This window comes from Pygocentrus nattereri, chromosome 14, assembly GCF_015220715.1.
Source record: "Pygocentrus nattereri isolate fPygNat1 chromosome 14, fPygNat1.pri, whole genome shotgun sequence".
Classification (NCBI taxonomy): Eukaryota; Metazoa; Chordata; class Actinopteri; order Characiformes; family Serrasalmidae; genus Pygocentrus; species Pygocentrus nattereri.
In genome coordinates this window covers 5,530,001-5,557,500 of record NC_051224.1, presented here as the reverse complement: position 1 = coordinate 5,557,500, position 27,500 = coordinate 5,530,001, and the positions used below count along the sequence as shown (strand labels likewise).

Below are 27,500 nucleotides of genomic sequence, written 5' to 3'. Positions count from 1 at the left end.
GACTACTGGGTAGTGGAGTTTACGTTAGAGTTTTATTTCACTACATACTTGCTTGCTTGTAACGCCAGGCTGCCTTTTTGGTGCCACTGTCCGCACTGTACCGTAAAAAGGCTGTTAAGAGCACACAGGCCTGCAGCCCTCTCAGCCACATGCCATGTGCTATTAATAATGCAAGTCTGTTCAGGATAGAAGTGCAATTGGCGTGTCCTCCTGAATCTGTACCACTCATGAAGTGGTAAAACATTAAAAAATGCCTGTCCATGAGTTTAATCTTACTTTTAAAACACAGAGAAGTTGGTGATGATTCTAATTTATTTAACTGAAGAACTATACAAATGCGTCTAAGTAGTATTTTCACATCAGAAAACGTTTTTTTTTTTTTTTGTGAACTTCACTCTTCAAAGGTTTCGCTTCTCGATTTCTATATAGAATATAGAAAAAGGTTCCACATAGCACCAAAAATAATTGGATCTATGGAATGCTGACAGAAGGAAAGTAATACACATAAAACAACAATTTTGAACGTTACTTGTTTATTATCCATGTATTTATTGAGATGTGCGTTTTTATCTGATCTATTAGCTGAGCTATTAGTCAACATGGTGCATGAATTTTGGTCTTTGTTTTGGCAGAATACACTGTAGACATGCGTTCTCTACAGCAGGGGTGCCCAGTCGTAGTCCTGGCGATCTACCATGCTGAAAAGTTCAGACCGTCAGATTCTCTAGGTCATCTGGACCAGACCTGAGCGCCCGTTTAATAGACGTCATGCACAGCTCGACGAACATCCTCAGCGTTTTTTATACCGTTCAGAAAGTAGTTTATAGCAAACGTGTACCATTCATGCAGCAGATTTGTTGGGAGATTAAATGAGCTGGGAGGGTTTGATGGAGCGGGAGACGGGTCATGAGTGACTTCACCATGGCGTTATATAGTGTGTCTGTGCTACCTGTGCTAACAGGTTATGGTTAGTGAGTTGGCCGGCTGGCTCACTGCACCAACATGGGTTTTTTTTTTTTTTCTCCTGTTTTCTGGTCCAGTCTCTGAACATATCCTTGAATGTGTGTTTTATCTTGGAGGGGTTGGCTCCCGTTATAGGTTTTCCAACATTTCAAGTATTGACAAACAATTTGCCAGTTTAAGTTGAACAGAAAACAAAAAAAAGTTAACATTCATTAAATATTAGACCATTTTCATTTCATAGCGTACATTGAGCTTTCTGAAGTGGTAAAACATAAAAAAAATCCTTTGGATGGAAATTCAGCTGTTATGTATCTTCAAAATATGAACTTCATGCTGGGCAAAAAAAACATGGTTTTAGCATTTTATGTAGGTTTTTGTAAAGAGTTTATTTTGAATGGTGGTTGTGTCGATTATTTTGTGGTCATGTTCACACAGTGTAGAGATCCAGTACCGTTTCCAAATGGTGTGGGGAAAAAAAAAAAAATTATTTATTTAAAAAAGGAGACAAAAGACATGGAGTTAGGTTTTATATGATGGTCAACAATTTATTGCTTGTGAAATCGAGAGGAAAAGCTGCTGCTCTCGGCTCAGGTCTCATCAGTTCACGTACTTCTGTCCAGAGTCATGTGAAAGTTGTGGACTGTTCCCAGATCAGCGTTGATATTCTTTTGTAACACTTTTGTACCTCCTATGCAAACTAGTGTCCCGGCTCTGTGCCCCAGGACGGAAGTGTGCTGGGCCTTAAGTCTAGATGTGTTCATGTTTGTGTGGGCGACGACTTTGTGGTTGTATTTCTAACGTGATCTCCGTGCAGAGGCGTGTCTTCTCACTTGGCTGCAAATTCAGTTGCTAGGCGTGTTCGTGCAGCTCACATTGTGAAAACAGGCTGTAATCTCCCCTTAAGGCACGGTCCACTTCCATTCCACTCCGCCTTTTAAAGCAGCATTCGCCCTTTTCTGCTAGGTGTAGAGAAACAGCAGCTGCCATAATTTACAAATGTTGTTTGATTTGTATACTAAATCAAACGTGGGGTGAAATATTTCGGTTTGATGGGAGCTACAAGTGTTTATTTTTAGAATAAAAATGAGAAAAGCTGCCAGTTCACAAACTCTGTGCTGTTAGGTGAAATTTCCCCACTTAAAAAGGTTGAATAAAGTAAGATATTATTAAAATGGAAGCTCTTGCGATTAGAAAGTTGCATGGTTTCAATATAAAAACGATTCCTTGTACAGCTCCGGGGGGGAGGGGGTTGTTGGGCTTCTGACGCTGTGTGGCAGTCTGATTACATCACTTTGGCACTGCATGTGTGAGGTAACTTGATCCGTTGTCATCGCAGCCTTAAATGACAAGTTTATCACAATAATGATAGAAATATGGTTTATTGCACGGTCTTAATACACATATGTAAAATCTAGGAATAGGGATTAAATCCAGCTGTGTTAGCGTTACAGAGAGCTATAATATTTATTTGCACAGAGATCCAATTACAATAAAATGCAGGTATTTTAGCACAGCATCATTTATGTGTACTAGAGTACAATAAAAATATCAATTGAAATTTTTCTACAAATGCTGATGAACTGTTACTTTATATTTGATGAATAAAAAAATATGTAAATAAACTTGTTGATTTATTAATAATTGTTAATAAAAGGCCTGTCCAAATGCATCGGTGTGTAAAGGTGTCCTAGTTCGTCCTTTTGTTGTCCTTTTTAAACACAGATTATTAGATTTAATCAGTATATAAAATAATCAGCCCATTACCTGATTACTCTTACAATCCAATGACAGCCCTACTCTCTTTAAATGGTGCCTCCTCTGCAGGTCTTTCCCCTTACTGTCTTTCTCTTTTGCTTGCACAGGTGAGCCCAGGAAATATGACCCCAACTTCAAAGGACCCATTCAAAACAGGTAAACAACGGGTGTTTGGTCAGACTGGTCAGAATGCTGGTTAGGCATGTTTTTTGTTTGCTTCAACTACAAAACACAGAAGATCTCAGTACTGTGTCCTTCTCTCTTGCAGAGGCTGCACAGACATTATCTGCTGCATCCTTTTCATCATAGCCATAGTGGGCTATGTTGCCGTGGGAATACTAGGTGAGTCGATTCAAACCCTTCATATCACATCGTAGGCAATGTTGCTTGCTTTTTTTTTTTGAGAGGGGCAAAAAGTTTGGTCTTCAGTTGAATGCAAAAGTTTTAATGCCCCTGGTCAAATATCTGTCAAAATAAGTCCTACACACAACACACTTCTCCTCGTTTCGCTCCCAATTACTGTTTATTTGACTCAATTTGGGGGGCAGAGGTTTATTTTCCAGTATGTTAATGTTTTATCTTACATTTACATTTATTGCATTTGGCTGACGCTCTTTTCCAGAGCGACTTACAATTTGATCATTTTACACAGGTAGACCAAGGTGGTGTTAGGAGTCTTGCCCAAGGACCCTTATTGGTATAGTGTAGGGTGCCTGCCCTGGTCGGGGATTGAACCCCAGTCTACAGTGTAGAAGGCAAAGGTGTTAACCACTACACTATCCAACTTATTTTATATCAGCAAATCAACAAAGCATGTAATATGACTGGGTGTCTAAACCTGCATATTACTGCAAACATTGTTAAAATGTTTCGTTCACTCTCCAGTCCATTCAGGTTATGTATGAAATCTAGGTTGCAGAAATGGCCTGTTTGTTTTCGCAGTGATTGATTTATTCAGCCTACAGCAGGTTAGCACCACCCGTTAACATGATGTTTAAGGAGTGTTTCAGTCCTGTCGGCTTTTTGAATGAGCCACATGGCAAAGCAGAGGTTTTTGACATGTCAGTCTGAAAGGCATAATATAAACAGCCTGTTTAAAACTAAGGGATTGATAAAGAATGTAAAATGTGAAAGGGATGGGGATAAAGGATGGATTTATTTACACTGCTCAAAAAAATAAAGGGAACACTCAAATAACATCCTAGATCTGAATGAATGAAATATTCTCATTAAATACTTTGTTCTGTACAAAGTTGAATGTGCTGACAACAAAATCACACAAAAATCAATGGAAATCAAATGTATTAACCAATGGAGGCCTGGATTTGGAGTCACACACAAAATTAAAGTGGAAAAACACACGACAGGTTGATCCAACTTTGATGTGATGTCCTTAAAACAAGTCAAAATGAGGCTCAGTATTGTGTGTGGCCTCCATGTGCCCGTATGACCTCCCTACAACGCCTGGGCATGCTCCTGATGAGGTGGCGGATGGTCTCCTGAGGGATCTCCTCCCAGACCTGGACTAAAGCATCCGCCAACTCCTGGACAGTCTGTGGTGCAATGTGGCGTTGGTGGATGCGGCGAGACATGATGTCCCAGATGTGCTCAATCAGATTCAGGTCTGGGGAACCGGCGGGCCAGTCCATAGCTTCAATGCCTTCATCTTGCAGGAACTGCTGACACACTCCAGCCACATGAGGTCTAGTATTGTCCTGTATTAGGAGGAACCCAGGGCCAACCTCACCAGCATATGGTCTCACAAGGGATCTGAGGATCTCATCTCAGTACCTAATGGCAGTCAGGCTACCTCTGGCGAGAAATGCCACCCCACACCATTACTGACCCACTGCCAAACCGGTCATGCTGAAGGATGTTGCAGGCAGCAGATCGCTCTCCACGGCATCTCCAGACTCTGTCACGTCTGTCACACGTGCTCAGTGTGAACCTGCTTTCATCTGTGAAGAGCTCAGGGCGCCAGTGGCGAATTTGCCAATCCTGGTGTTCTCTGGCAAATGCCAAGCGTCCTGCACGGTGTTGGGCTGTGAGCACAACCCCCATCTGTGGACGTCGGGCCCTCATACCATCCTCATGGAGTCGGTTTCTAACACATGCACATTTGTGGCCTGCTGGAGGTCATTTTGCAGGGTTCTGGCAGTGCTCCTCCTGTTCCTCCTTGCACAAAGGCAGAAGTAGTGGTCCTGCTGCTGGGTTGTTGCCCTCCTATGGCCTCCTCCACATCTCCTGGTGTACTGGCCTCTCTCCTGGTAGAGCCTCCCGCCTCTGGACACTACGCTGACAGACACAGCAAACCTTCTTGCCACAGCTCACATTGATGTGCCATCCTGGATGAGCTGCAGTACCTGAGCCACTTGTGTGGGTTGTAGAGTCCGTCTCCTGCTACCACGAGTGTGAAAGCACCACCAACATTCAAAAGTGACCAAAACATCAGCCAGAAAGCAGAAAGGTACTGAGAAGTGGTCTGTGGTCCCCACCTGCAGAACCACTCCTTTATTGAGTGCGTCTTGCTAATTGCACCCGTTGTCTGTTCCATTTGCACAACAGCTGTGAAATTGATTGTCAGTGTTGCTTTCTAAGTGGACAGTTTGATTTCACAGAAGTTTGATTTACCTGGAGTTTTATAATAAAACTCAATAATATTGTGTTGTTTAAGTGTTCCCTTTATTTTTTTGAGCAGTGTATTTATGGGTCCATGCTTTCAGACTGAGATTAATCCTAAAATAACATATTGAATTTGTTCAGTAAACCTAGATCTCTCTCTCTCTCTCTCTCTTTTTTTTTAATTTTTATTTTTTATGTAAAAACAAAACGACGGGTTTAGACCAGTGTCACATGCCCTTAAACACAAGCCACAGACCGACCACTGACATTTGTGCTCTGAGCAGTTTCAGATCGAGATTGCAGAAATGGTTCTCACAGTCTGTTCTCTGTGGACGCAAACACGTTTAGCTTTTGATGGAAGGAGGATAACAGTCTGGGCTTAATACAGTAGTACACTCAGTAGAAGTCCTTTGAATCGGCCCTTCAGCATTTTTTTTTCTACATTCTCTTTTTTTTGGTCAATTTTATAGGTAGGAGGATGGGACCCCCCTTGTGAGCCTTGGTTCCTCCCAAAGTTTCTCCCTCAGCTCTGAGGGAGTTTCTCCTTGCCACTGTCGCCCTTGGCTTGCTCACCTGGGGGTTTTACATTCATGTCAAAACTTTGTCTTTACTGGAATTCTGTGAAGCTGCTCTGTGACATCAGTTGTAAAAGGTGCTCTCAAATAAAATTTGATTTGAACAGCAGTTTAATAACTGAAGCAGGGCTTCCTTTCCTTTGTTTTATGGAAAAAAAAAACCTATAAAAAAATGAACCTTTCTTGATCAACCTAAATGCTGGTCACCCACACCAAGCAATATTCAGTTTTAAAGAAGGTTCACAACAATTCACTATTTGGTCTCAAGCTATGCAAAATTGACTTGTGTAAATGATGTTTAGTATTTTATGCTTGTCTTCTTGAGGCTCTTCTTGAGGATACATGCACTCAGGCAGTCTGTTTATTTGTAGTTTTCAAAAGCAAGCCCAGAATATCCGAGAGAGGCCTTCAGAGCAGGCCTTGAATGTCAAAAAAACCTCCTATAGTACTGCTTATTTCCCATAAAAGGGTTTTTAATAGCACATTATTGCTAAGCTGTGAACTTATTTTGGACACTAGATTAAAACGCAGACATTTGAAGCTTGTGAAAGACGTTGCATGCTGCATTTGAAGCTTTTAACAGGCACACGTGTTTTTATATTGTATGTGGCAGATTTGCAGTGACTCTTTCTGTATAGAGCCGTGGCAGAAAGATGCCAGTGCGGTTTTCCGTTTCTGGCTGGCTGAAAGATGGTTAGGCTATATGTGTTGCTTGTGTTCCCAGTCAGTGAGTGCGTTTTACATATGCTCAATAATTTGATCATGATTGGATTTCTGCAGTTATCTGATTGTTCAGATGGTCATGTAAACACTGTACTACGATCTAGAAATCCGATTAAGAAATCTGATGAGAGCTGGAGTTTAGCTCAGTAATCAGGTTTCTCAGTGCATGTGAACTCTTACTCTGATTTCTTTCAGATTTCTCAGCCTATGAATGTGCAAGAAAAGAGAGGGCGGTATCAGAAAAAAGAGAAGTTTCAGTCATTGCCATTTTGATACTCAGCCCTAGTCACAGCTCATGTTTCTCTTTACTCTTCTCCAGCATGGTCTCAGGGTGACCCCAGGAAGGTGATCTATCCCACAAGCAGCAGAGGGGAGTTCTGTGGGCAAGTTGGAACTCCTCTGGAGTAAGTGAATACACTCGATTATCTTCACATTTTAATCCTGACCTTAATAAGCGTGCTAGCAACCTGTAGATCACATGGAAAGCATGGATTAGCACATGTGAGTAGAGGTGCTGGTGGCCGGGGACGGATGTGACCCTTCTTGTTTTAACCTGTATAATTCTGTGGTTGATTGTGCTATAACTTTCAAACCTTCGTGTAAAATAATCATATTTTTCTGTTACATATAACCATGGTCGGTTGAAGGAGAAAAAGGTCAACATTTGTAGGAGTATTTATTTAACCACATTTGTTGGAGAGCTGCATTTGCTGCCTGCAGTCCAGGCCTATATCAAGTAAAAATGGGAAAACCTTTCACTTTCTAAACAGCAATTGGCGAAATGCTTAGTGTCATAGATCATAGAGTAGTTTATATCTCATTGATAAATCTGGGGCTTACACTTTACCCCATTTTCCTTGGTCGTCCCTCTTACAATACATAATGACGGTGTGTTATGATGCAGAAATATGATCCACATTGTGGATCTGCATTACATTAATTATGCCATCTAATGCACCAAAGGTCAACTTGACCCAAACTAAGACCTTAAAAGTCTGATAATATGAAATTTTATCGGTTTCGATTCATATTTTAGGTTTGACTTTAATTAATCAGTATTTTTTTTCTTGAACAGTGCATCATTGACTGATATGATTTGTTTGCTTTCAGTTGTTGTACTTCTACAACTGAAATAAACGTCAGAAACGTAGAATTGTGCAAATTTATTCTAATTTTTCGTCACGTCTCTCATGCCACATGATCGTGTGTTTTGTGTTCAGATTTTCCAGTTCATTCTTGCTGTACTATAATTCAACTGGTGGGGGTTCTGAAAAGGGGTGTCTGTCCAAGCTTGTGTTCTGTTAACGAACGAGTGCGTTGCGAGTTTGAATTCCGGCAATGCCGTTTTAAAATAAATAAATAAATAAACTCACCAACAGTTACTCTATAAATCCACAGGTTGTCAATATTGGCCAATATATGCCATGTCATGCTAACCCACATCTGCATAATCAGTATTATTTTTCTTCATTTCAGTTATGAATCATGATCCTAATATCATAAATCAAATTGTCAGCCTGACATTCATTTATCCATTTATCCATCCATGTGCCATTAATTTGTCTCTCTGCTGTTGGTTTGTACTTATAACCCTGTGGACATATACTTGTGTCTGTCTATGAGAACGTAATGGTTTTTATTTATTTACTTCATTAGAAATAAACCCTTCTTGTTCTACTTCAACATCCTGAAATGTGCCAATCCAGTAGTCCTCGTGCAGTTTCAGTGTCCTACCACCCAGGTATGTGCCCATTCAGTCCTCTTTCTGTCTTTCATCATTGTTCACTTTCCTCAGCTCAGGGTGACTGGTAGCTGACTGACTGATGGGACTTATTGCATCAATAAAGTCCTTTATTTATTAATAGGGATGTACAATTAGAATCAGCTTCAACATGCAATCAGCTAACAGACAACTTAACCTTGCTTTGGCATATTTATGTTGAAGGTTTTTTTAAGTAAATGTGAGTTTACATAAAACATGCAGTACTGACAACCTTTTATCACAGTTTACAGTATTATGGTCTTAAATGTACACATTTACATTTATGGCATTTTGCTGACGCTCTTATCCAGAGCGACTTACAGTTTGATCATTTTACACAGGTAGGCTAAGGTGGTGTTAGGAGTCTTGCCCAAGGACCCTTATTGGTATAGTGTATTGGTGCTTGAACCCCAGTCTACAGTGTAGAAGGCAGAGGTGTTAACCACTACACTAACCAACCACCACATATATATACAGATATTCTAATATTCTAACTTGCCAAAAGCGTGTGGCGAGCCTGTGTTTTTACAAAATGTGGTTACATAGGCCACAAAGTGTGAATGTAAGGGTTACAGAAAAGTCAATATTATTGTGCCTCTCTCTCTCTCTCTCGCGCTCGTGCTCTCTCTCTCGCGCTCGTGCTCTCTCTCTCTCTCTCTCTCTCTCTCTCTCTCTCTCTCTCTCTCTCTCTCTCTCTCTCTCTCTCTCTCTCTCTCTCTCTCTCTCTCTCTCTCTCTCTCTCTCTCTCTCTCTCGTGCTCTCGCTCTCGTGCTGTCGCTCTCGTGCTCTCGCTCTCTCCCCCCTTTGTTAGCTATGTGTGGAGAAGTGTCCTGATCGCTCCATGAGCCTATTAAGTGTCAGAAATAATGAAAAGGACTGGGCGTACTACAAGACGTTCTGTAAAGAAGATGTGAAGACCCAGGTAAGTGAAGGGAGTGTGTGATATGTGAATAATTTTTTTTGGGCATGGTTTTGCTGTTTTGAATTGCATGTTTGAATTTCCTTTGTGGGTTTTTTTTTTTTTTTTTCTCTCTCTCTCTCTCTAGACAGTCCAGGAAATCCTGAAAAACCAACTTTGTCCTGCAGTGCTCATCGCTAGCAAACCATGTAAGCTGCCTTTTTCTTTAATGGATTTCTATACTTCGAGCACTATCTGTGCCTTTTAATTATTGGGAGTAATGGAAAGGTATGACATGTTCAAAAGGGTAAACATGATTGAATAATAAATGTTCAGTATCTGGTGGTATTATTATTATTATTATTATTATTATTATTATTATTATTATTATTATTATTATTATCTCGTAAAAGGTGAACTGAGCTCCACAGTTTAGAAGCATAATAAGAGTCTCTCCATGTTTTCTGTGTTTTGCAGCAGGTATTTGTAGAAGGCCACTATCTGCAGATCTTAGATCACGTGCTGGAACATAAACAGTCAGATACTCTGTGATGTAAGCGGTGCTTTAAGGTCATTTAGAACCTTAAAAACTGTAGCAGAACTTTTAATAGTATTTTGTTGTCAATATTTCTCAAAGGACAAAAAGCTACTTTAGTACTCAAAGTCTAAGATCACACCCAGATTTCATGCTTCAGGCTTGTTATATGAAGCTACAGAACCAAGTTTCTCTTTAAGCAGCTTTCTCAGAGTTTCTGTACCAATGATCAGTATTTCTGTTTTTTCATGATTTAATTGTAGAATATTGTGCGACATCCGCTGAGAAATATCTGACACACAGCTGGTTAGTCTGTCTACAGAGTCTTAATTATCAGAAGGAATGGTAATGTGTAATTGTGTGTCAGCATAGCTATGAAAATTTATATTATGCTTCCTAATGGCATCACATAGAAGTAGCATGTATAGAATGGAAAAGTGAAGGCCTTAAAACTGAACCTTGGGGAACTCCACAAGATGTCAAATCTTTGTGATGAATGATTTCCAAGGGAAACCGTGAACTGCCTATTACTTAATATGAGAGAAACAGTTCTAAAACTGTGCCTGAGAGGCCGACACAACATTCAAGACACTAGATTTAAATATTGTGGTCAATGGTGTCAAAAGCTGCCCAAAGATTTAATAAAACCAGATTAGGATTTTGTGCATCAGCATTCAGCTTGAGGTCATTCATAACGTGAACCAATGCTGTCTCTGTAGTATGGTTAGAATGAAAACCTCATAAACGTCTCATATAAATTGTTTGATATTAAATATGCATTTAGTTGTTTGCAAACATTTTTTTTTCTAAAACTTTACTTAGAAAAGGTAAGTTTGAAATTGGTCTAGAATTATTTAGTACAGAAAGATGATCAATGCTTATTTTTTTTATTTTTATTTTTTTCCCCACCTCGTCAAGGCAGTTCTAAAAGTAACTGGAAAAGCACCTGTTGACAGAGAACAATTTACAACAGTTAAAACATCATTGTGAACAGTCAAAAACCATCTTAAGGAATGAAGTAGGAAACAGGGTCAAGATCACATGTGGATGAACTTTTGTTTACAACAGTTGTTGGCTCCTGAGCATTGATAACAGAGAAAGAAGTCACTGATGTAGGTGGCTTACCATGAACAGTTATAGGAGCTTGTTTGTCAGCTGAGCTACACCCTGTCATATCAGGTCCAGTTTATTTTGCAGATGAATTGTAAACACTTTGCAGATTTTAGAAGATAAATCATGCGAACTTGACTTGAAAGAAAATGCAGAAATTATCTGATCTGAAAACATCAGAGATTTGGGACAAATTTGTGGTTAAGCCCTCAATGACCGGGATGTGATCTAGCTTGTTGGTAGAGCTGACCACATGCTGCTTAAAATCAAATGTCTCTAGAAGTCTAATGAATTCTATAACTTGCATATTGGCAATCCAGACAGTAATGCTAAAGTCACTAGACAGAATAATCTTATCAAAGTTACTGGATGCAACTGATGATGATTCCACAATTTCTAACAAAGTTACTATTTTGCTTTGGAGGTCTGTATATTACAATTATTAACACAGAAGTATCACTAAAAAGGTTGATTGCAGCATACTCAAGACATGAATTCACCAATAGTAGTATTTTTGCAGTTAGTCATCATTGTACATGCAGGCCACTCCTCCTCCTCCTCCTCCTCCTCCTCCTCCTCCTCCTCGTCTGCCTTGTTTTACTGTATGCGTAAATCTGTAGTTTTCAGGAACAGCTTCAAGTAGAGTTGCTGTGCTGTTATCCCTAAGCCACGTTTCTGACAGAAACCTAAAATCTCTCTTAATAACCTCTTGAATCAGCAGTGTTTTAACATTTAGTGTCCTTACATTGAGTAGAGCAAGGTTTAATTTTCTGTTTACTACACTACATATTTTGCAGGGACTGGTCTTTTTAAGGTTTATGCAAATAAAATTTTATTGGGGTTTTGACCGTGCATGTATTTCTTTGATTTTATTTTTTATCACATGGGGTTTGATGACTCTAAATTCTCCCTACACAGCTAGCAGAAGCTTTACTATAAGTACACTTTAAATAGTGATTTCTAACTTTTTAAACAATGATTTTGACATTTTGAACACTAGTGTATTTAATGTACAGTGGAAGAATAGAAGTCATCAGACATTTGTTTTTGTTATTTAAGGGCAATATATCCACTTTATATCCACCATTTTACACACACAATGTATTTTGACTCTTTTTATAACAATCCATAAACTTTTCATTATCTCTCAGTCACTCGTAGGTGTTTCCCAGCTCTGGGCCTGAAGGGGAATGAGATCACTGTAGGAAATCAGACCACGTTTGATGATGGCGTAAACCAAAACAGGAAGGCCAGTGACCTCTTGCCTGCAGTAAAGTGAGCGCACACACACACACACACACACACACACACACACACACACACACACACACACACACACACAAGGATAAATACAGGCCTTACATAACATCATAAGAGGAGTCCATGTCAAGGTCAGGAATGAGACCAGATTAAGATTCTTTTCAGTATCTAAAAATTAAAATAAGGGGGAAAAGCATACTTTTTTTTTGTAGTCCATTGTACAGTACAATCATTCATTCATTATGCATGATTTAAATGTTATTTGAAAGTATAACATTTAGTGATATACAGCTTGAACATATATTTTATTATGTTGCTGTAGTTATCCACTTATCATTAAACCTAAACATGGTAATAATAGCATTCCAATCTGTCCTCATAAGGGGTTGGAATGATAGAAAAAAAAGTTTAGTTTCCAATAAATTTAGATTTTACATATTTAAGTTTTGTGGCTTTTAATTTGTGTTATGTTTGGTGTATAACAACCTTAATGAGTTCTAGCCATTTCTGTTTTCCTAATTTAGAAAGTGCACCTCAACAAGTTTTTACATAAAGATGATGTAAAGTTGGAAGGGCTACACAATAGATCATTAGTTTTTCATTATCTCTATTTTGGCTTTTGTAGCACTGATATAGCTGAAGGCTGAGCATCTATGTGGGTCCTTTAATGAATCAATCAAAATAAATAATTTTGTTCAAAATAATGCAGTGTGTCACACTTTTAATCCGCAAGTGTTTTTAACACCAGGTATATCACAATTACAACATATATATCATTTTAGTATGCAATATCCTATATTGTGTAGCCTTGAAAACTAGTGATGTGTCTGGTTGTCACTCCTTGAGCAGTTCTAAAAACACGTCTGGGTGTTTTTAATGTTCGCAGGAATGCCACAATAGTAATTGAGACTCGTATGGTGGTCATGAAGATCTTTGAGGATTACACACAGTCATGGTATTGGATTGTCATGTAAGTAAAGCCTGCGGTGTTCTGTTATCAGGTTATGTCCAACTTTGGTATTGTTTGATATTTAGTTGTTGTATGTTGATCTTTGTTGGTTTGTGTTTGTCGAGCTGTGACCGATATCCTTGGTCTTGGTTTTGTTTTTTCAGCGGTCTTGTAATAGCGACTGTCCTGAGTCTGATCTTCATCGTGCTGCTGAGGTTCCTGGCTGGCATTATGGTCTGGATCATGATTATCCTGGTTGTCCTTGTCATCGGATACGGTACAGCCCAGCATCTCTACATACGTTTTGCTCTATATTACATATAAAGAGCAAAAAGAACCCTTTGTGTCAGAGTGAAATCGAAAGCACAGTGGATTCTGATGACTTTTGCAAATTCAGCAATAGCAAGTCAGCACAGCAGTGTTGTTTGTTCAGAGAGGTTGTGGACTTTAAAGCACACCTGCCAAACTTGGGTAAATATTAAACTAAGGCCCAATCCCATTTCTTATTTTTAACCCCTACCCCTTGTTTTCGTGTGTCACCCTTGGAGTTACAATCCTCAAAAAAAAAAAAACCAAAAAAAAAACCACATTGCTTCATTAACAGGCTACTAGTGGAGCTCTGTAGTGCGACCTGGCCCATCTTCAGGGATGGCAGAGGAGGGTAAAGTTCAGCTACTAACTGCTGGGCTTCAGTTACATTTAGGGCATATGCCTTCAGAGAGGGCCTATAAGACTAAAGGCTTACAGCACCGCCCGGCCGCTGCGATCCTCCAATGAACGTCGCTTAGCTTTGCCAAACATTCACACAAAGCAATCGAGACTGTTCTCATACTTGATTCCCCAATGGTGGAACAAGCTACCTTCCGCTGTCAGAGCAGGGGCGTCCCTCGCTATTTTTAAGAAACTCCTGAAGACAGAGCTCTTCAGGGAGCACTTGCTCTAATCGCCTCTTGCAAATCTTACCACTACCAACCTCATCTCCTTCTTGCCCTCCTTCCCTTCTCTACCCCGCTATTACCCCTTGGCCTCCTTTAAGGCCTGGCTATGTTTGTTCTATGTACCTCATTATTTGTAAGTCGCTTTGGATAAAAGCGTCTGCTAAATGTAATGTAATGTAATGTAATAAGACAGTTATTTATCACCACCCACCGCTAATTCTTGGGTGTTACAACTCTGAAGCTATTCACCAACGTCTTGTTTGAATTTTGGAGCAGCAGTTACATTCTGGTGTTTCAGGCATCAGAAATGCTGGACTATTTAAGGTGGAATGGGAAAGTTAGCTAGCTAGCTACCAGGACATTAGCACAATATTAGCGATATTTATTTATTTATTTATTTATTTATTTATTTATTTATTCCTTCCTTCGCATTCTCGTTATAAAGAAAACAACCATAATACATTGAAATGACAAACTAGGATAAAACAGGTTTTTTAGTGGAGAAAATACCCACATTTGTGGATTTCTTTGGTGGCACGCGTAGCCATTTTGCTGCGTTTGGAGTGAGTCTGTAAAAACCTCAGTTTGGAGGGCCGTGTAGCCCTAACACTTCGCCCTACCCCTCTATCTCAACCAGAATGCACAAAAAGGAGAGCTAAGGGCTAAGTGGTAGGGGCAAGGGGTGAAATGGGATTGAGCCTAACATTCTTATTTGTAAACTGACTGGCTTATTATAGTTATTGCATTAACTGGAGATTATAATTATGGGTTGCTGAAAGCTCTGCATTCTAAACATCTAAAGCAGAACAAAAAACCATGGTCCTATACAACAGCATTCTTTATAATTTTACACATCCAATTTTTATTTGCCGGTTATCGGTTAATCGTTTACATCTCCACTGCTAAGTAGTTTGGTTTTTTATTGATGGTTTGTGTTTTCATAATATTTTGTGTTTATGATAGTGACCCTGGTGTCCTTTTGTCATCCCTGTATTACGTTGTGTAGGCTCTGCTGCACAGTTACGTTTATTTTACTCTTTCTCTCATGGCTACGTTGTGTGCAGGTATCATCCACTGCAGTATAGAGTATGTTCATCTGAAGAATGCACCTGGTGCAAACATCACCCTCAGGGAGCTGGGCTTCCAGATGGACTTGAGCGTGTACCTTCACATCAGACAGACCTGGCTGGCCTTCAGTGAGTATCTCGGAGCAGAAACTTCCAATCGTGAGGAACTCCCAGCCAGCCAGCCAGTACTTTTTGCTAGGTCATGTCCAAACAAACCTAGTCCAGGCTGTCGCAGGCTGTAGATTGCCAATCTCTGGGCTCAGGTGTGGCAGAATCAAGAACGGATAAAAATGTTGACTTTCTTGAAGTGCCAAAGGACTGAACCTCCCCTTGTAGCTGGTTTGTCACACTGCAGGCAGTATGCATATGGTATGGGCACTGTGGTATGAATGCACTACAGCGTTTGCAGTTCAAATATAAGAGCACTTCTCTGTCTTTCTGTACAGTAATCATTCTGGCCATAGTGGAGTTGGTGATCATCCTGCTGCTCATCTTCCTCAGAAACAGGATCAGAATCGCCATTGCTCTCATCAAAGAGGCAAGCAGGTACATGGTGTTCACAGTTTATGTTGTGGCATCCGGTCTTAGTCATCATATCATAAAGTTGTCATTGTAAAGCTGTTTCTGCTTCTAAGCTGTGACTATATTAAAAACAAATGTTATGAATCAATTATTTTGCATACCATTATAACTAGCACAGTGTAGATTAAAAACTTGTAAACCAGAAACCCAACGGTGTTAAAGGTATTTTTAAGCTATATTCAGAATGACAGCCCAAATCTATTTTTGGTACATCCAGATTGTATAAAGAGATATGTCCCAACGCGATAATGACAAAGAGACACCTCGAAATCCAATTTGAGCAAACAGAGCCTCTAGACTAAAATTCATGTAAAAATCTGATGGGAATGGCATTTCAAATCCCCTTCAAAATGTCAATGTTAAATCCAGAGTAATGGAAGAGCTCTAAAGATTCATACTTGCATGAGAATTTTGAGGCGTTTGGACAACCAGGATGAAGGATGCACCTCCATCTCTCCTGCATCCACGCTTGAAATCCACGTCACCAGTATAGCTGCGTCGTTACTGACGCCTACATTATTACACCAGCAACCCATGCGGATAGTTTGATGTCTGGACACACAAAGCCGATCTGATCACTTGCACATAACAGTGTGGATGGTCATCTCGAGGGATCTGATTAGAGAAACTGTTGGAGACCGATGCGCACGCACACACACACACACACACACACAGAGATATATATATATATATATTACACTGTGTGTGTATTTAGGTATGCACATGATTAAACAACGCTTCAATTAAATGATTTATATTTTAAGAGAGTTATGAGACTTTGTTTGTAGTGATGAGTAAATACGTTATACTTGGCTAAATTGGTGAAAGTAAATATACTTGGTGTGCTGTTCACCTAAACATTCTGCTCTTCTGGACATCACGAATGTCTGACTACATCAGTCAAGTAACCTGTTGATACCCATATGATTCTGGTTTCATGGTATAGGGCTGGATGGCTTGGGGAAAATATCTGATTGTAATTTTTCTGATTAATGTTGTGATTATTTTTTTTTTTTAATAACATGGTTAATAACAGTAATATTTTGGCCGTGGTGACCGTAATATCTGCCTTTTCTGGCTTAAGGCTTGAGCTCTGGACATAGTATACTTGACTGCCAGTTAACTATTGAGGTAAAAAGCACACAAGGGTTAGGTTGCTTCCAAAAACTTAATCCAGTGTAGTTGATAATGTAGATATAATAAAATAGAAGTATAATATTAAAAATAGCAGATCTTGTGTTTTTGAAATTTTCTATTTGAATGTAAAATCGCTTCATTTTTCAGCCCCATCACTGAGCATCTGTACTGTTTACAGTAGTTTTTGACAAGTTACAACCCAAAACCCAAAGTAACCCTCATCCTACTGGTAAAAATTTGGTTTGGTCTGTGTCTGTGTGTGTGTCTGTGTGTGTGTCTGTGTGTGTGTGTATATAAGAAAGTCAACTGTTGCTGTGTTCCTCACTCTTACAGGGCCATTGGTCATGTGATGTCATCCCTGTTTTATCCCCTGTTTACCTTCGCTCTCCTGGCTGTCGTCATTGCGTACTGGACCATCACAGCGGTGTATCCTTGAATGCAGTCTTTCTGCCCATACTGTCCTGTGTTATTCCAGTCTTTTGTTCTGATCTCAAGCTGTGTGAAATGTTGATGACTTCAGATGTAAGACGTGTTGGCGCTTTAACACGTCTCAGGTCAATCTGAAAATCTGTGATTATAGTTTTGGATTTAGTAATACATGACTTTGATATCTAACTTAAAGTTGTTACAAGAGACCTGCGCTAGTACTACCTAGCTGTCTAAGATGCTCTTCCTTAAATGCATGGCAACATGGACACACATTGCCCAATTGTGAGGACCAGGGGGAGGAGCAAAATACTGATTGATTATTTATTAAATTTAAGCATTTTTTTTGTTTCCAAATATTAGTAACAAATAACATCAAAAGTGCAGGAGGGTTACATCGGACAGGAGGAGAAAAAAAAGAATGAATAAAAATATTGAAATATAAATAAATAAATGATGTACTTACAATACAGGGTGTCTGCTTTGAAACATACAACAACAGGCATCTCGCAAGTTGAACCAGGGTAGTCTTGGCCCTTTTTGAAATACAAGCAGAAGACCAGTTTTATAAAACAGAAGTTTTATAATTAGGAACTTACTAACTTTTAGCTAGGCTAGCCTTATGAGCTAATTAGCTAGCTATGCAAATGTTGCAGTGCTGTTAGTTTTTTTTTTTTTTTTTTTTTTTTTTTTTTTTTTAAATCCATGGATGATATGTATGAACTTTGTAAATAATGTTTTCTATTTTATACCTAAAGCTTAAACTTTGGTTTTCGGAACACCTACGCTGGTTCTTGTTTTTTTGTTTTTGTTGTTACTAGCTTGTGTTGCCATTAATTGCTCACTAGCAAGCTAGCAGGGAAACGTACTAAAGCCATATGTGTTAGATGAAGTACTTACAGCCCTGTTTGAATGTCACTTTTGGAAGTGTCTCTAGGTTTTTAGGCTTCCCTAAAAACAATGTCCAGCATTGTTTTCAGCTTTCAAAAAAAAAAAGCTATCGCATCAGATCGCAGTCAGTTTTGGGGAAGTTTGGTTGCTGAAGTGTACACAGACCGGCCACTTCATTAAGCACACTTCCATGCATTTACACCGTTTCTCATTATATCAGCTCCACTTAGGTGCTCTTTGTAGTTGCTCTGCATTCTTGGGGCCCAATCCCATTTCTTCTTTTTACCCCACCCCTTGTTTTCGAGTCTCACCCTAACTGCTAACCCCTAACAAGGGGAAGTGTTTGCCCTACAAAATGGGACAACCCTCAAAAAAAAAATTAATAAATTAAAAATGAACAGCTACTAGCGCTGCTCTGTAAGCGACCCTGGCCGCCTTCAGTGATGGCAGAGTAGGGTAAAGTTCAGCGGCCTCGCTACTGGGCTGTAGTTACATTTAGGGCATCATATGCTTTCAAAAAGGCAATTATTCATTATCTCCCACCGCCAATTCTACAGTGATTAAAAGGCTGAGGTCATGATGTGTGTGTGTTTTTTTTTTTTTTTTTTTTTTTTTTTTTTTTTTTTTTTTATTAACTTTTTTCTCCTCATTACACTCTGTTTGGAGTGAGTCTCTGAAAAACCTCCGCTTGGAGGGCCATGTAGCCCTAACACTTCACCCTACGCCTCGATCTCAACAAGAACTGGGACACCCTAACCTTGGACATGAGCGTGCTAATGAAGTGTTAGTGGGCCTTCGTTAGCCCCCTTTACCCTGTTCTTCAATATTCAGAACCCTCACAGCACCGCCACAGAGCAGGTACTGTTTGGGTGATGGATTATTCTCAGCACTGCAGTGACCCTGACATAGTGGTGGCATGTCAGTGTGTGTTGTGCTGTATGAGTGTATCAGTTCTTAAACATCTCTGTACCACAGCTGAGTGTAGAAACAAGGAGATGTACTTGAAGAAGTGGCCGGTCAGTGTGTATTTAGAGTGACTTGATCCCTTGCCCCTCCAAAAAGGCATGCAGTGATGGAATGGCAAGCTAAAAACAGTACAGAACTTTTCTTTTAGCATTTATGCCAAGAAGAAAGTCAGGGATGTAGTAACTCTGCAAATGCTGCAGTGATTGCAGTATTAGGCTGGAGTAAAAGGAGAACTGGGATTAGTTCATGGCAGCAATTCACAGTGATTGTTAGACTTTGGTCAGAAATTGTGGTGTTGGCCCTTGACAGCCTTCCTCAGCTTCCTCTCCACTTCTAATGAACCTGTGTACAGAGTGTTCAACGAGGGCAGCAAGGCGTGCTTTCATTCAAACACCACCTGCCACCCTGAGGTGAGTGTTCAGTTACGCAGACACTCGATTGAAAAGTTCTGTTGGAAAAAGATTCTTATTTTAATAGCGGTCATTCATAGTCGGTTCTAATAATTTGAATTGGATACCGTTACAAGACTCTTAGACCAACATTAGTTATGATGGCTGCTCTTAATTTTCCCTTATTTCATCAAAAAATTGAAGTGAAAGACTTTTATTTGCACATTTACAATATGACGAGCCTTAAATTTAAAGGGGGCAGTTGTGGGCTGGAGGTTGGGGAACTGGCCCTGTGACTGGAAGGTTGCCGGTTTGATCCCCAGTGCCGACAGCACATGACTGAGGTGTCCTTGAGCAAGACACCTAACCCCCCAACCCCCTGTGGATAGGGCTGCCCACCGCTCCAGGCAAGTGTGCTCACTGTCCCCTAGTGTGTGTGTGTATTTACTAGTGTGTATGTGGTGTTTCACTTCATGGATGGGTTATATGCGGAGGTGGAATTTCCCCGTTTGTGGGATTAAAAAAAGTATCACTAAAAAAAAAAAGCAGAGCATGCTGTCCAAAATTGTGGAATTGAGAACTGTAATAGCACCTACTAGTACTGGATGATGGATGAAGTGCCAGAAAATATGACCGTGCCTGAGCATCAGAGGCATGAGTTTATGGGATGCACATATGAGACAAATAGCTTGAGAAAATCAACAAAGCTGAAGTTGTCTTTTTATCCGAACTTATTGTTCCTCCTTAAATGATACAGCAGATGCACTCAGGCACCTGCATGTACTTGATGCTTCATCTCATTTGTTACACAATACACACGCTCACTGCGGAATTTAATTTGTACAAAAGATGAATACATGAAGCAACATTTAAGGACAGTCTTTGCTGGGCCCACTGGGCCATTGTTAGAAAGTAATATTATAGGATTATCTGTATATAGTTTTATTCTTACTGTTTTGCACAATAAATATATTGGATGAAAAATGGTTCTTATTAAAAGTGAAGGAACATCCATTAATAAGCCTACATTACTGCGACAACCCAAAACCATCAGAAATTTGAATTATAACCTGATACTGTCCACTATTAGCAGCTACATGCTGTTGAGGGCTTGTGTACAAATACCAGCGTCTTAAACTGTTTTGTTCTTTTGACGGTTTCAGAACTACACGGACTCGGACATGAAAAAAGACTGCCCAGAGTCCCAGTGCCTTTTCGCTTTCTATGGTGGAGAATCGCATTACCACAAGTACCTAATCTTCCTTCAGTTCTACAATGTCTTCCTCTTCTTCTGGTGTGCCAACTTTGTGACTGCCTTGGGCCAAATGACCCTTGCAGGAGCCTTTGCTTCATACTACTGGGCTTTCAACAAGCCTGACGATATCCCAGCCTGCCCAGTCTTTGCTTCTCTTGGGAGAGCTCTCAGGTATGCAGCCAAGTTGATTTTTTTTTTTTTTTTTTTTTTTTTTCTTCATGTGTTGACAGACTTGTTTTGTGTCCTGTACATAATCCAGTTATACCTGTCTTTTAATGCCCTCATGTATGTGTATTTGTGCACTGGTGTGTGTAGGTATCACACAGGTACTCTTGCATTTGGCTCTCTCATCTTGTCAATCATCCAAGTGATCAGGGTTTTGCTGGAGTACCTGGACCACAAACTCAAAGGTAAGTTAATATACCTGCAGACACCGCAATTTTTTGTTTGCTTCTTTAGTTTTGCACTGTAACCAAGAGAGAAAGCAGCATTGAAAACTTTTACCCACCTGTTTAGCATAACGCAAATTGCAGGCCTAAATAATCACGTTTGCCTTAGACTGTGATCTGGCACTGGCCCTAGTTTAAAAAAAAAAAAACTGATGGACTAATTGCCCTCTGCTGACTCATCACATACAGGCACATCATTGATTTGATAAGCAGACTTCACACCTTTCTGCAAAATACGGCATTTTGAATGATAAACATGCTACTTGTGAATCCTGCAGATTGGAAGAGTTTCATTTTTAACTCTGCAGTCAACAACAAGAACTTTGAAGAAGATTCCCCTCCCCCAGTAACAGATCATGGTCCTTTATGTACCCATAGTATAGTACATGTGGAAAAGTTTTGAAACCAGTGTTTGTTTTCACATCTAGGATTTCTTTCTTAAGTGACTTTCAAATGGTAGTGGAAAATGTTAAAATGTGTAAATTATTGTTTGCATGTCTGCTGAGAGATCGGCAACGATCTAAAAACTACACCTCATCAGGGTTCATACATGACACATTATGCAGTCAGTACAGGCCTATTGGCAGATAACATTCATAATATAAACTTTTTAGAATAATTGTTGAGGTGAAGGGAAAATCCTATGCCTGTGAAGATTTGCACACAATGACCTATTGACTTTGGTAAGCAGTAGATCTAAAGGCTGGAAAGCAGTAGTTTTTGACATATGTATTGGCATATTTGTGGTGTTCCCTATATTTCATTCTCAGAGTGCACCAAAATGCTTCTATATGTTAATTCACTAAGAATCAGGCTTAAGAAAACAAACAAAACGAGCATGTCTTGGCTGAGGGACTAAATTAAGGGTAACTGAGAGTCTTTGGTTATGTGTTGTTTACATAGGAGCAGAAAACAAATTTGCCAAGTTCCTGCTCTGCTGCCTTAAGTGCTGCTTCTGGTGCCTGGAGAAGTTCATCAAGTTTCTCAACAGGAATGCTTACATCATGGTATGTGTGACAGCACATTTAAACAAGTTTCAGAACACTATATGGAATTCCCGCATTGCAGTCTGGCGCTATTAGCATGCGGGCTGCACAAGTCGCTTTGGTGCTACAGGTGTAGTGTTAGCTATATCTTTAAAGCCGTGTTCTGCCCACAAATCCGTTCCAAAGTGATCTCCCCATTACATAATAAAACACCTTGCTTTTTTTAGTTGTTATAGTGGAGGCGTTCTGGAATGTAGTTTTAGATGCTTTTGGGAAACCATAAAGAATTCCACCTGGTGATCATTACCTTTAAAGCATTGTTAACACTATTTAATTGATTAAAAAGCATTTAAAAATCACAAATTACATACTGATGGGCCACAAGACCTGGAATTGCAATATGTAAATTGATTTGATTAAGGTGGCATTACCTCAGGGAGCGGCTTGGGAATGCCCACACCTGTGTACGTTGTGAGGTCTTACCTTGTGAGGTGAGGTTGAACGCTGGTCAGCGAGCTCATGGCAAAGCGACGTTTATTAGCGAATTATTGGAGTTTGAACAAGGCATTATAGTGCATGCCGGACAGATAAGATTTCCAATGTTGTATGGGTATTATCGATCCACAGTGTCATGTGTGTACCGGGAATAGGTACTAGAAGGCATTGCTGCCCACAGGTGCCTAATGATTGTGAATGTGGCATCAGACTAGAATTGTCTGTGTGAACAGACCAGCAACTCTGGCAGAAATCACATCCATATTCAATGCAGGAGGCCACACATGCACATGCAGGTTGTGAAGCTTCTGTAGTTTCCATGGGATATGGGCGCAGAAGACCCACCAGTGTGCCTGTTAATGTGACAACACTGGACACAGCACCTCACCTGGGCTCCTGAGGTTGCCAGTCCTCTAGGGTCCAGTTAGCAACATGTTCATGGGGCGTGTTCTTATGACATGGGCTGGATGCACTGGTCCGCCTCAACACGACGTTGTGTGGTGACCACTGCATTTCACTGCTTAGTGACCGTTTGCAGATGTTCATGGACCCCAAAAATGAAGTGAGGGTCCAGCAGGCTAAAGCACCGTGCCATCAGGCCATAGTTGTCCAGAATTGGTTCGAGGAGCATTCTGGAGAGTTCTGATGAATGGTGTGGCCTGCACATTCGCGGAACATGAATCCAATCGAGCATTTATGGGATGTGGTGAAGAGGTCCATTCGCACCCGAGGTCCTGCACCTACAAATACCATAGAGCTGTGGGTGGCTATCCAAACGGCATGGCCCAACACCCCACCCGCCCCCCAGTCTTGCGTCCACTTGTGGACTTGATGCCACGTCGAGTTACGGCACTTCACCGTGCTAGAGGGGGTCCTATACCTATACTAGTTCCTGTCCCGTGACTTTTGGCATATGTATACAAAACATTCTTTTGGTTTTCCATTTCGATTGTCAGCTGATTTGTGTACTGAATTCGGTTTTGATCAGGAATGTTCATTGTAGATGTTTGACACATGCATGCTCTCTGTGCTTCCCCAGTGCGCTATTTATGGTAAAAACTTCTGCACTTCTGCCCGAGATGCCTTCTTCCTGTTGATGAGAAATGTGATCAGGTGGGTGGAGCCAGTCACACATGAACAAACTGTGTGGTTAGCTATAATCTTATTTGTCACTATGACGTTTTTTGTTTTAATGACTGTCTTCATTGCTTGGCTCTTTCTAGGGTGGCTGTCCTGGATAAGGTTACAGACTTCTTGCTGTTCTTAGGAAAACTCCTTGTTGTGGGGATTGTGGGTAAGTGAAGGGATGTTGCTTTATTAGTAATAATTACCACACAAGACACCAGGGGAGATTTACTAAAATAGGCACCACTTTCTACAGAGGGTTTATGCTAGTGGGAGAGGTTACCAGTTATGAATGTTTATGCAAACGCCCATAGATGCATCTCAATAATCAACATTAGCAGCTCAGTAAATGCCCGATGTAAATCTTTTTTTTTTTTTTTTTTTAAATATAGAAGTTGATTCTATGGATATGCAATGTTAGAGCAATGTTTTGTTTTTTTTCTCTTTGGTTCTGGCAGCAGTATGTCCAGACTTTCACTTTGGTATTGTTCACTTTGGTGTTTGGCTTGACCTTTCACAAATAAATGATACTCAATTTTGGTTGATTTCAGCAATAACAATCTCTGAGCAAGAACAGTACCATACAGGCATGTTAGTGTTCAATATTAAGGCTAGCTTTTCATAGCGGTTAAATAGTAGATATAATCAAGTCTGTATTTACTCTTACCCTCTCAACGCGCAAAGTACATGACAAGAACCACGTCCTCTTATTTATCAAGGCTAAAAGTGTGGATGTAAATGTAGATGCAAAGGCACTCAACACCCCACTGCCACAGGTGACGCTGCTCTCTGACTAAATGAAAAATGACATGTTTCTCTTGAAGGGTCAGTAAAGTAATAACATGACAATGGCACAAAATAGCAATGACCACGCTCTTGAACTTTATGGGCACTAAACGAACATTGCTCCTCTTTAGTAAATCGCAAGACTTTTTAACATGGATAGGGTTTGTGATAAAACCTTGGTTTATCTGCTCGTAGCACTGAAGGATATGGAGAGAATAAGCACTGATGAATGTGGAATTTCTGTCTTTAATGCAAACCTTTGTCATAAATATTAGGCCAATAACTGTTCAGATTGTTAAAAGGGGAGGAAACCATGACTTGAATAATGAAAGAGATGTATGAACTATTTATTATAAACTGTTTGTCACAAAATGTAATGTTTTATTTATTTATTTATTTATTTTTGTTCACCAATATGTTCACACAGTTCAGTGGCGTGAGTTGACATCACCTCCTATGCGGTCTCTTCTTTGTGGTGTGCTTAATGGGTGTGCTCGAAATTCTTGTGCCATTGATCATATTCACACTGAATAAAAAGTTTTTACCACTACATATAACATTTTACATCATTACATATAAAACCAAGTAGCCATGTGGAGGTACACTGGTGGTCTTGGATAGGTAGTTAATGACAGTGTGTTTGTGTGGTACTCATAGTCTCCCCTGGGTCCCATCACTACCACTGTAAAGAAATCATTAGTTGCTCTTTCACTTATTAAAAATAGCATATAAAAGTAATTTACATTCTTGAGTAAGCTTCTAAATCAGATTTTAGAATAGACTTTCTGGCCCACGAGGAAGTTCAATTTAGTGTGGCAAAAAAGTTGATTTATTAATCTGTTCTGCTTTTGTGTGCCGTTTCTCTTTTTTCCATTCAGGAGTAATGTCCTTCTTCTTCTTCTCTGGGACAGCAAAAGGGGTGGATGTTGCGCCCAATCTGCACTACTACTGGGTGCCCATTCTGGTGAGAGAATGAACCTCTGCAAAGCAGAATAGCAATGATGGTCTTTGTCACGTACTTACAGTAAATAAGAATTTACTGTAAGTACTTTTACTGTAATTTACTATAAGAATATAGAAATGCCTAAATATGCAATATACAACATCAATGTAAAAGCCAATTGACAAGATCTAGAATGTACAGTTGTGTTGTAGCCAAGATGTGGATGGAACGGTTTGTAGTTACATTCTAAATATCTGTGACGATTAGATTAAATGAACTGATCACAAGTATTATAAACAACCAACAAGTAGAGGAACATGTGTGTGAATCAGAATGTTGGGAAGTCCCATTTAAGGATGGGCAACTACCAAGCAGAGGCAGAATAAACTCTAGGGTGTGTATAGTTGTGAGATCCATGAACGAGTATGTAAACACATCATTTTGTGTGCATTCTTTCCACAGACTATTGTGGTGGGCTCTTACCTTATCGCGCACGGCTTCTTCAGTGTGTATGCCATGTGTGTGGACACGCTTTTCCTCTGCTTCTGTGAGTACTTGACGTTTATACCATGTTTAGAATCGTGTTGTGTGTTCCTTTTTGAATTAAAACGCATTGCATTTTGGAAATGAATGATAACTGCTAACCGACGTGCGTAAAAGGTGAACCGTTGCTTTTGGTTCTAAAGTTAATTCCTGAAAAATAATTGGTTTTTGAACAGGCAGGTTTCTTATTGAACTTGAGGGCTGTTTTTATATTGTACACACGAGGGTGCAAAAGTGCACCTTATTCTGATAGCCCTGCTTAGTGAAGCACAACTGTGTGCGTTCTGACTTTAAACTCCTCTGGCTGCAACTCCACTTCATTTTTACTGATGACACCAGAGCTGCTGTTGAAAGGTTATAGCAGAGATTAATGCATTCTAAATGTAGTTTACAGCACAGTTGCAACTGGGATATTTAGCCAAGTGACACAGTGCTACGTTAGCCTGCTGTTGTCTTTATGCTGGTTGTTGTTTAAACTGTGCGTATGATCAAACTAGTCCCAGTAAGGCCACTTGTTAAAGTTAGGCATTCAGTTACTCTCATATCGGTTACGTTGGGCTGCGGTGTGTGTGTGTGTGTGTGTGTTGTGTTTTTTTTTTTTTTTTTTTTTTTTTTTTTTTTTTTTTTTTTTTTTATTATTGAATGTTAGTTATCAGTCAAAAGAATTTGCCAAAATTAGTGCTCCTACTTTACACAAAAGTGCATTGAATGAACTATTCCATGTTCTGCGCTGGAACTGTTGATTTTATTAGTTGTCAAGTAATATAGTGATTATTTCGACGAGTGAATCGTGTTTTTAATTGAACAAAAATAAAACATGTATAGGCTTTAAAAGATTTTGACATATTTGAGTGTAAATAAAAAAAAAAAAAAAAAAAGATGAATATTTACATTTATGGCATTTGGCTGACGCTCTTATCCAGAGCGACTTACAGTTTGAAATTACAGGCGACTTACAGTTTGACTTACAGGCAAAGGTGGTGTTAGGAGTCTTGCCCAAGGACTCTTATTGGTATAGTGTAGGGTGCTTATCCAAGCAGGGGATTGAACCCCAGTCTACAGCGTAGAAGGCAGAGGTGTTACCCACCACACTAACCAACCACCATATAAAATACAAGAAATGAATGTAAAATATAGACCTTTCAGAAATATTCGTCAAGCAAATCGCTCATTTATCAAGGTCAATTTTAATTATTTTTTTTTATAATTAGGCTTAATCAGTGAATTGTGAAAGCCTTCCATTTTTAAAAACAGCGCAGCATGTGCAGTAGCTGTTGGTTTCTACATTGTGCTCTGCTACTTGGTGCTCCTGTGTGTTCCTATGCCATGCATGCATGTTGGTGTTAACAGACTGATGGCACTTAAAGGGG

The 27,500-nt window shown here is 39.8% G+C and overlaps 1 protein-coding gene across 3 annotated transcripts in view; it reads left to right on the top strand.

Annotated features, from left to right (window-relative positions):
• Positions 1-27,500, top strand: part of zgc:63569 (choline transporter-like protein 2) — a 47,971-nt gene that overhangs the window by 15,321 nt on the left and 5,150 nt on the right. For all 3 annotated transcript variants that reach the window (XM_037544797.1, XM_037544796.1, XM_037544798.1), the window contains exons 2-21: positions 2,826-2,874; positions 2,987-3,060; positions 6,958-7,042; positions 8,295-8,379; positions 9,212-9,322; positions 9,447-9,507; positions 12,095-12,218; positions 13,090-13,173; positions 13,317-13,429; positions 15,155-15,286; positions 15,604-15,703; positions 17,210-17,302; positions 19,479-19,569; positions 20,712-20,974; positions 21,119-21,213; positions 22,156-22,259; positions 23,773-23,846; positions 23,957-24,027; positions 25,523-25,608; positions 26,050-26,134. In XM_037544797.1, the coding sequence (XP_037400694.1) occupies positions 2,826-2,874; positions 2,987-3,060; positions 6,958-7,042; positions 8,295-8,379; positions 9,212-9,322; positions 9,447-9,507; positions 12,095-12,218; positions 13,090-13,173; positions 13,317-13,429; positions 15,155-15,286; positions 15,604-15,703; positions 17,210-17,302; positions 19,479-19,569; positions 20,712-20,974; positions 21,119-21,213; positions 22,156-22,259; positions 23,773-23,846; positions 23,957-24,027; positions 25,523-25,608; positions 26,050-26,134 (1,980 nt within the window). The remainder of the gene's footprint in view (positions 1-2,825; positions 2,875-2,986; positions 3,061-6,957; positions 7,043-8,294; positions 8,380-9,211; positions 9,323-9,446; positions 9,508-12,094; positions 12,219-13,089; positions 13,174-13,316; positions 13,430-15,154; positions 15,287-15,603; positions 15,704-17,209; positions 17,303-19,478; positions 19,570-20,711; positions 20,975-21,118; positions 21,214-22,155; positions 22,260-23,772; positions 23,847-23,956; positions 24,028-25,522; positions 25,609-26,049; positions 26,135-27,500) is intronic.